The 9,975-nt window shown below is 40.1% G+C and overlaps 1 protein-coding gene across 1 annotated transcript; it reads left to right on the top strand.

Moving 5' to 3' along the window:
• The first annotated feature begins 5,221 nt into the window (after positions 1 to 5,221).
• On the top strand, positions 5,222 to 9,705 carry LOC135507719 (zinc finger protein 41-like). The gene is made up of 3 exons (XM_064927322.1): positions 5,222 to 5,770; positions 6,205 to 6,335; positions 6,519 to 9,705. Exons 1-3 carry the CDS (start codon positions 5,530 to 5,532, stop codon positions 7,668 to 7,670), a joined length of 1,524 nt encoding a protein of 507 aa, XP_064783394.1. The 5' UTR covers positions 5,222 to 5,529; the 3' UTR covers positions 7,671 to 9,705.
• Positions 9,706 to 9,975: the final 270 nt, after the last annotated feature.

Genomic DNA, 9,975 nt, shown 5'->3' with positions numbered 1-9,975 from the left:
GTGCTGTGCTCTTGCAGTCATCTTTGTAGGACGGTCACTCCTAGGGAGAGTAGCAACAATGCTGAATTTTCTCAATTTATAGACAATATTTCTTACCATGGACTAATGAACATCAAGGCTTTTAGAGATACTTTTGTATCCCTTTCCAGCTTTATGCAAGTCAACATTTCTTAATCTTAAACAAAAGAGATCTCAGAAGACTTAAGGTATGGTTCACATCAGGCAATGCTTCTTGTGAATAGCAAACTCAAGTTTTGTGGGTTTTTTTTAGGGTAGAGCAGCTCTAACCAACATCTCCTTGATTTGACTCCAGGTTAGCGGACTCCTGACTCCAATTAGCATTCGGAGGAGTCATTACCCTCGGGCTTCACATACTTTTTCCAACCTACACTGAGCGTTTAAATCTTGTATTCAATAGACACAAAAAATACAATAATTTGTGTTATTAGTTTAAGCACACTGTTTATTGTTGGGACTTAGATGAAGAGCAGAACATTTGATGACCAGTTTATTCAGAAATCCAGGTAATTCCAAAGGGTTCACATACCTTTTTCTTACCACTGTAGCAGAGAAAGTTCAGGGAATGCACCTAACCACTGCAAGGATGTGGCTTTTCAGCAGCGGTGGCATCACCCAGGTGGGTGCTACATTCCTGTCAATGGAGGACCAGTACCAGAGAAGCAGCTCCAATGGAGTGACTGACCATTCAGAGAAGCAGGTGCGGTGGCCTGTTTTCTTTGACTGTCTTTGTTTCACCTTGGCTGTCCCCTCGGTGCCCCCTCTACTGAACCTCCACTGCCCCAAAAGTCCAAACTGCCTCAACTTCATCCCAAGCTGCCTGAAGCTTTCAATCTCAATAATTTACATTTGTTTGACTATTTATACGCTTTGAGTCTTTGGTAAAAGCACTATACTAGTTCAAAAATGTATTCATATCTGTAACCCAAGTAATCCTAGTAGGTTGGGTCTACATGTTAATGTTCTTAAATTGTTTTAGCCATTTAATTAAGAGGACCACAATGGAAATACGTTTTCAAACTTGTCATCCTCGATTACTTTAAAATGGGTTATCCAGATGCGTGGTTGAATGGATTTAAATTATCAAATAAATCTAACATGATGCATCCACCACTATGCTTGAAAAGATGGAGAGTAGTACTCACTGTGTTCTATTTGCCCCAAACATAACTGTATTCAGGAAAAAGTGAATTGCTTTGCCACATTTTTTTGCAGTATTACTTTAGTGCCTTGTTGAAAACGGGATGCATGTTTTTTGGTCTGTACAGGCTCTCTTTTCACTGTGCCAATTAGGTTAGTATTGTGGTGTAATTACAATGTTGATCCATCCTCCGTTTACTATCACAGCCATTAAACTCGAACTCTTCTTTTAAAGTCATCATTGGCCTCGTGAAATCCCTGAGCGGCGTCCTTCCTCTCCGGCAACTGAGTTAGGAAAGATGCCTGTATCTTTGTAGTGAATGGACGTATTGATACACCATCCAATGTATATACTGTATTTATACCATCCATTGCATCTTGCCTATGCCGCTCGGTCATCGCTCATCCATATATTTATATGCCACCCCTTAGATGTGTGTATTAGATAGATGTGGAATTGTTAGGTGTTACTGCACTGTCGGGATTAGAAGCACAAGCATTTCGCTACACTCGCAATAACATCTGCTAACCATGTGTATGTGACCAATAAAATTTGATTTGAAGTGTAATGAATAACTTCACCATGCCCAAAGGGATATTCAATGTTTGCTTTTTAAAATGATTGTAATTTAATTTGACATCTACCAATCGGTGCCCTTCTTCGCAAGGCATTCGAAAACCTCCCTGGTCTTTATGGTTGAATCTGTGTTTAAAAGTCACTGCTTAACTGAGAGACATTACAGATAATTGTATGTGGGGGTACAGAGATGAGGTACCCCACATACATTACAGAGAATTGTCTCAGTTCAAAAGCCATGTTGAACACTTATTACACACGGAGTGAGTCCATGCAACTTAAGCACATTTTTACTCCTGAACTTATTTAGGCTTGACATAACAAAGGGGTTGAATACTTATTGACTCAGGACACTTCACCTTTTCAGATTCTAATGAATGTGTTAGTGTGTAGGCCAGTGACAAAAAAATATATATATAAAATTCAGTCCATTTTAAATTCAGGCTGTAACACAACAAAATGTGGAAAAAGTCAAGGTGTGAATACTTTCAGAAGGCACTAAGCCTAAAAAAAGTTTACATTTATCTACATCTAAAGCAATGTCATCTAATTAAGCAAGAAAAAACAAATGAATAGTGGACTCAGTGATATGTTTGAAATTTAAGTTTATTGTTGAAATCGTTTTAATTCTCTTATGTTCTAAAGATCAACCGCAATGACAAGTGTCATTCGTTCACAATAGTTGTATCCAATACAGAAATTCAAATATTTAATGAACTGAATACCCAATAAAAATAACATTTGAGCGCACTCAATTATCTCAGTTCCTACCAGAGATGAGGCGATGGTGATTGTGGCGGCTGCAGATCAGGGGTATTCTACCTTAACCCTACGAGGTCTGGCATCTGCTGGTTTTGTTCTACCTGATAATTAATTGGACCCACCTGGTCTAAATCAGTATCTGATTAGAGGGGAACAATAAAAACAAGCAAGTGGAACTGGCTTCGCGGTCCTATAGCCAGTTAGCACAGAATATATGTTCAGGCTCTAGGGGTGGCCAACAAAGTCCAAATCCATCAAATTTAGAATTTAGGGACTGTCTTTTTTGTGTGTGAAAATGTTGTCTAAAATAGCATGGTCAACATATACAGTAAGTGTGATGCACGTGACATCATGGGAACTTCGAGAGAAAAAACAAACACATTATATCGGAGTTGTCTCTTAAAATTGGAGACTGTCTATTCATGAGGCTCGCATAACATCTCACTCTCTTTTGTATTGAATCCAGGCGGTTAACGTGAGATCCAACTCTTACCCTACGAGGTCTGGAGGGGTATCTCTATCTCTAGGCCGAAACGGCATTCTCCTTTTGTAGGCTACCATGACGATTCCACGTGGGCGAAAACATTGCAGCCTAAATGTAATTATACTCTGTTAATTACATGCTTCAAATTATGATGAAAAGCCAGGAATTTCACTAACATTCATAACTGAATGTTTATGATGCAAATCAAATAGGCGAAACTTCGTGCGAACTCGACAGTTGTCCATTTTGCGCGCCTCTTATCCCCGCGACTCAGTATTTTACCCCTTATGTATGATATTAGGGCTATATACGGCCAGCAAAACATGGTGCAGCCAAGCGCCATTGTATGTTTATGTTAACAATTGTACATGACTCATCAGAGGGAGGAAAGTTTGGAAGCCCATTCCCGCCACCCCCCAAAAATAACAAACTGTATACTGTCTCAATGTCAAGATATTAAATCTACATTTCGAAATAGTATAGAATATTTATATATATATACAGTTGAAGTCGGAAGTTTACATATACCTTAGCCAAATAAATTTTAACTCAGTTTTTTCCTGACATTTAATCCTAGTAGAAATGAGAAATTCCCTGTTTTTGATCAGTTAGGATCACCACTTTATTTTAATATGAATTGTCAGAATAATAGTAGAGTGATTTATTTGAGCTTTTATTCAATTCATCACATTCCCAGTGGGTCAGAAGTTTACATGCACTCAAATAGTATTTGGTAGCATTGCCTTTAAATTGTTTAACTTGGGTCAAACGTTTCGGGTAGCCTTCCACAAGTTTCCACAGCCAAGACAAGTGTCTTGACTTCTTTTGATTTTCCCATGATGTCAAGCAAAGAGACACTGGGTTTGAAGGTAGGCCTTGAAATACATCCACAGGTACACCTCCAATTGACTCAAATAATGTGAATTAGCCTTTCAGAAGCTTTTAAAGCCATGACATCATTTTCTGGAATTTTCCAAGCTGTTTAAAGGCACAGTCAGGTTAGTGTATGTAAACTTCTGACCCACTGGAATTGTGATACAGTGAATTATAAGTGAAATAATCTGTCTGTAAACAATTGTTGGAAAAATCACTTGTGTCATGCACAAAGTAGATGTCCAAACCGACTTGCCAAAACTATAGTTTGTTAACAAGAAAATTGTGGAGTGGATGAAAAATGAGTTTTAATGACTCCAACCTAAGTGTATGTAAACTTCTGACTCCAACTGTATACATGTATGTATATTTACATATGTTATTTCATTTCTAGCATTGTGTGGCGATTTCCATCAATCCGTGTTGCAGAGATAAGCATAGCAGGGCCGCCAGGAAAACGTGTGTTGAGCTGGCATATGCCCAAACACTTGATTATGTGTGAAACGAAGCGGTAAAGTTGTGTATTTATATCTTAAGTCATGTATTTATAGCCTAAAATAGGCCTATTTATGTGTTAAGAGAAAATGTGAATGTGACCAAATTTGCTTTATATTCCAACTTCGGGTGGCTCGTCTACCTTGACCTTATCCATCCAAAATGATTGACTGGCATTAATAGACCAGCACAATATTGATGACTTACTGTGTGAGTAACTTTTTAATTACAGATGCAAATGCCTACACAATTGCAACCGTTCTTAAAGCAAACTCAGCCCTGTTCGTTCTATTGTCCAATCACACATGTCTATTTGTTTTTTAAACCATATGACCTGATTAGAAACAATCTGGTTCCATCATTGCCCATATAAAGTGGTTCTCAAACCTCTCCTCGGGGACCCCCAGATGTTTCACAATGTTGTTTGAGCCCTGAACCTAGTTCAACTGATTCACCTAGTCAAGGGTTTGATGATTAGTTTACAAGTTCAATTGGATGCGTTAGCTCTGGGACAGATCAAATACATGAACCGGCTGGGAGCTACAAGGACAGGTTTGAGAACCTCTGGTTGAGCCAACCAGATAAGGCAAAACTCTGGGCCCCCGGACCTTAAAAAAAAAAAAAAAGGAATTGATAAAACAAATTCTGAGGGAACGGATAAAATAAGATGGAATGGATAAAAAGAAAACAGGCGGAACAAATAAAACAGAGGGAACGATTTAGTCTGGCTGTTTTTTTCTTCTCCTCCACCAAGGCCCCTAAGGGTCTCCATAGGCTCAGGCTGGAGTTTGACAGTCAGCCGTTCCGCTCTGTGGACAACGAGTCCCATTGTTAGGGCGGGGATACAAGCATCTCGGCATTGTATTTAGTATCTCTGGTACCGTAATTCAAAGAAAAGAGCGCACAACTTTTTATTTTGCAACACCATTTGCGCTATGACGCTAACCAATAACATACTTTCTCTACAGTGTAAACGGAAGGAAACAATGACGAAGAACAATTTCCACCTTGGCGTTTTTATTGTTATTATTTTGACGTTTATTAACACCAAGTGAATTTAAAATATTACTAATTTAACTGCACAGCATCACATATTTACCCCATGTAGTCTTTAATTCTCGTTGGAGACAGGACTTGGTTGATAGACGTTATCTAGGTAACGCTAGCAAGCTAACTAACAATGGCTAACTGTATGGTGTTTCACACTCAAATAGTCTCCATCATGGAGGTGCTAGCGAATTCAGCCGTGGCAGAGATCAGTAAACTCGTAGACGATGACTATGCAGTGTTTCGTTTGGAAATAACTCAAAGCCAGAAAGAAAACAGGGCATTACGGAGAAAACTACAGCTACTGGAACTGAAGGCAGCACGGGAGCGCGCAGAGAGGACAATGCGAGAGCGATACAGAGGAATGGCAAGAGGTACATTTTGCAGGAGGCCGAGGCTGCGGGGGCTTTCGTCCCGTTTCGCATGCGTTTAGAAGTGTTACCCAGAATTGGGTCTTGTTCAGTTTTTGATAGCTAAGTAATCAGGGGAAGAATTGCATACTATCTTGCCCATTTGTTGTATTTTACTTTTATTTTACCAGTCAGGCCAATTAAGGACACAATCTTGCACAAAGACACCACCATATTCTAACCAGATTCTTGATTTACTGAATTTCCTATTATCATACTTTTAAAATAATGTGATGCATGGAACATAATCAATCAATAAATAGTTTGTCAACAACAAGTTATAAGAAGTGTTACCTTACATTCCTGCCAATTGTAGACTGTGTAAATAATGTATAATATAGCATTGAGCATTCACATGATCTCATCTAACCACCCCTTTCCCCCAATCACTCTCTTAGGTGAAGGGCTTCTCACTGGAGGCCACAGGAACATTGTAAAGCCAGCGGGACACAATGGGTGGAGAAATGACCAACCCATAGCTATAGATGAGGGGAGTGAACCCTCAACCCAGCATGCTATCGTGATCGAGGTTAGTGTCATAGTGTAACATCAGAATTACAGTACATTAAATGTGGCTTGTTAATTTCAGAAATGCTTTCCTCAGCTATTCACTGGCTTGCATCAATATGTATATGCCGTGTAGGAGTTTGTGAGACTCCCTAAGACATTGTTATCCAATTATATCGATTATAACCTCCTCTGTTCTTGTCAGTCTGTAGATGCAGAGGCTGCAGGTCCTGGGGTCAAGCAGGAGAGTACTGAAGGAGAGGAGGACCCACAACACAGCAGAGACATCCAGACTGGAGCAGCGACTGGAGTGGTGCCCCCTGTAGCCTCAGAGGACCTGGCCACCGCTCTGAATGTCAATCTCAAGTCAGAGACAGACACTGATACTTTAAATGTAACACACCGGCTCTTACACACAGAGTCTGACCACAGATCAGACCCAGAGGGGCTGGGTAGACTGGGCGGTCCTCCTGCTCCTGGCTCAGATTACTTACCGGTATTTCATCAGAGCCAGAGGACGGTTCATTCCCTTGGAGATGGTGACGTGCTCGACACTGGGGTTGATGATCTCTCCTGTTCTTATGATACAGAGATGGACCCTGGCAACATGTCCTTAGGTTTAGAGACACAGACTGATCTGTCTAGAGAAGACTGGAACCGGTACAGTTGTAGTGTATATTCTGAAAGGTGTCTAGATAGGAAAGGGGAGGTTATTGTGGTAGATGAGGTGACTGTGAAAGTGGAGGGCGATGCTCCTCCTGCACGGAATGCAGACAGTCACCTAGGAGACGGACACTCACAGAGCAGAGATTTCTTAGATTACAGGGGAAGCTTGGAGACAAATCTAAACGTCACAACCAATTCTCCTTTACATGCGTTCAAGGATCGCGACCCAGTGTCCACGTCGATGGGGCCTTCCGGTTCACACCATTTCGATCAGGTATTGAACTCAAACAACAGGGCTGGAGCCCAGGTTCAGGGAGGGAGAGCCACATTAGGCAATGGTAAAGAGAAACGGTTCCTCTGCATGTTCTGTAACAAAGGTTTCAGGTGCCTCCAGAAGGTGGAGATCCACCAGAGGGTCCACACAGGGGAGAACCCCTTCAGTTGTACCCAGTGTGAGAAGAGATTCTCTCGCCAGGACCACCTGAAGAGGCACCAGATGGTCCACACAGGGGAGAAACCCTTCAGCTGCCCCCAGTGTGAGAAGAGGTTCTCCCGCCAAGACCAGCTGAAGATGCACCTGAAGGTCCACACAGGAGAGAGGCCATTCTCCTGTACGCACTGTGGGAAGAGGTTTTCAGAGAGGAGCTACCTCAGGACACACCAGCAGAAAATGCACACGGCCCTGGTATAGAGTATGGTGACATGTAATCAGGATGAAAGTAAGGTGGTCCTGGTGGCGTCCTGGCAAAATAAATAGTGGGGGTACGCCGTACCGGTAAAACATGAGGCAATCACAATAATGCAAGCAAAATGTCAAGAAAACTGTAGGCTATTACACCATTATTTTTCATTAAGCTACCGCATACCTGAGGCATGAACAATTTGCGAATGGACTTGAAAACCAGTGGTATAACTTCTCCAAAATTCGACGTGGTTTGACGGGAACACTGACATTTTTCCAAGGCAGTGATGAATGGCTGACAGAGACACGTGGACAGCAGTGGATGTATAAATTCTGGCCTAATGAAAAATCGTCAAAATGTTATTAGACTTTGTGGTGTTTTGTGTGACAGACGTCTCTTTCCGTTTCCATGTTTGGGGGCTGGAAATACAGTGCATTCAGAAAGTATTCATAGCCCTTGACTTATTCCACATTTTGTCATGTTACAGCCTGAATTCAAAAGGTATTCAATATTTTTTCTCTCATCCATCTAAACATGTTTTTAGAAATGTTAACTGTATTTCATTTAAGAAATGTGCTATCTAATTTACATATGTATTCACAATTCTGAGTCAATACATGTTGGAATCACCTTTGACAGTGTTTACAGCTGTGATGTCTTTCTGGCTAAGTCTCTTAAGAGGATTGCACACCTGGATTGTCCAAATTTGCACATGATTTTTTTCAATTTTTCAAGCTCTGTCAAGTTGGTTGTTGATTATTGCTAGACAGCCATTTAAGTCTTGCCATAGATTTTCAAGCTGCTTTAAGTCAAAACATTTAACGTCATCTTGGTAAGTGACTCCAGTGTATATTTGGCCTTGTTTTAGGTTATTGTCCTGCTGAAAGGTGAATTAATTTCCCAATGTCTGGTGGAAAGCATACTGAACCAGGTTTTCCTCTAGGGTTGTGCCTGTGCTTATCTCCATTCCGTTAACTTTTTATCCTGAAAACCCCCACATTCCTTAACGATTACAAGCATGCCTAAAACATGATGCAGCCACCATTATGCTTGAAAATATGGAGAGTGGTACTCAGTAATGTGTTGAATTGGATTTGCCCACATTTTGCACATTTTTTACAGTATTACTTTAGTGCCTTGTTGCAAACGGGATGCATGTATTGGAATATTGTTATTCTGTAGAGGCTTCCTTATTTTAACTCTGTCAATTAGGATATTATTGTGGAGTAACTCTAATTTTCTTGAGCCATCCTCAGTTTTCTCCTCTCACAGCCATTAAAATCTTAACTATTTTTAAGTCACTACTGACCTCATGGTGAAATCCCTGAGCGATTTCCTTCCTCTCAGGAAACTGAGTTAGGAAGGATGCCTGTATCTTTGTTGTGACTGGATGTATTGATACACCATCCAAAGTGTAATAACTTCACCATGCCCAAAGAGATATTTTATGTCTGCTTTAAAAATATATATATATTGAAATACCTATAGGTGGCCTTCTGTGCAAGGCATCGGAAAACCTCCCTGGTCTTTGTATTTGAAATTCACTGTTCGACTGATGGACATTACAGATAATTGCATGTGTGGGGTACAGAGATGAAGTAATTTAAAAAAAATGTTAAAACATTAATGCTGAACTTATTTAGATTTACCATAACAAAGGGGTTGAATACTTAATGACTAAAGACATTTCAGCTTTTCATTTTTAATTCATTCGTAAAATAATTCAAAAAATATAATTCCACTTTGACATTATGGGGTTTTGTGTGTAGGCCAGTGACAAAGGAATTAATCATTTAATGTATTTTAAATTCAGGCTAACAAAATGTGGAAAAATTCAAGGTGTGGGAATACTTTCTGAAGGCAATCCTGACCCTGGACCCTAGATAAGATAGACTGGGCTTACACAGCAAACCTTTTAGGCCAATAATATGCTGTTTTTAAATGTTTTTTTGTTTGCTTTATAATCGTGAGAGAAATTAGTTATACATAGATAGCTATCAAGGTTAGCAGTCTTTTCTCAAAATGAACCTCATTGTGCCTCTACATCTGCATTGCTTGCTGTTTGGGGTTTTTGGCTGGGTTTCTGTATAGCACTTTGACATCTGCTTATGTAAAAAGGGCTTTATAAATGCATTTATAAATACCAGGCCTTTGGCATGGTGCAGGAGGAGATAGGGTCAAAGTAGTGGTTTAATGAGTGTAGGGTTAGTTGGAAGGGTGTTTATTTATTTTAAAATATGTCTTTTTTTTTATTATCAAAGTATAATGGATTTATATTATAGTCCAGTTGGGGGAGGCAATGCAACATATTGG

The sequence above is a fragment of the Oncorhynchus masou genome, chromosome 21 (assembly GCF_036934945.1).
Source record: "Oncorhynchus masou masou isolate Uvic2021 chromosome 21, UVic_Omas_1.1, whole genome shotgun sequence".
NCBI classification, from domain to species: Eukaryota; Metazoa; Chordata; class Actinopteri; order Salmoniformes; family Salmonidae; genus Oncorhynchus; species Oncorhynchus masou.
Note: the sequence above shows the minus strand (reverse complement) of the source record. Positions and strands in the feature narration are given on the sequence as shown.

Excerpts from the sequence above, each read along its gene's own strand:
- LOC135507719 (XM_064927322.1), top strand. The coding sequence starts at position 5,530 with ATGGCTAACTGTATGGTGTTTCACACTCAAATAGTCTCCATCATGGAG. Across the intron at positions 5,771-6,204 it reads ATACAGAGGAATGGCAAGAG|GTGAAGGGCTTCTCACTGGA; the intron begins GTACATTTTGCA and ends TCACTCTCTTAG. Across the intron at positions 6,336-6,518 it reads AGCATGCTATCGTGATCGAG|TCTGTAGATGCAGAGGCTGC; the intron begins GTTAGTGTCATA and ends TGTTCTTGTCAG.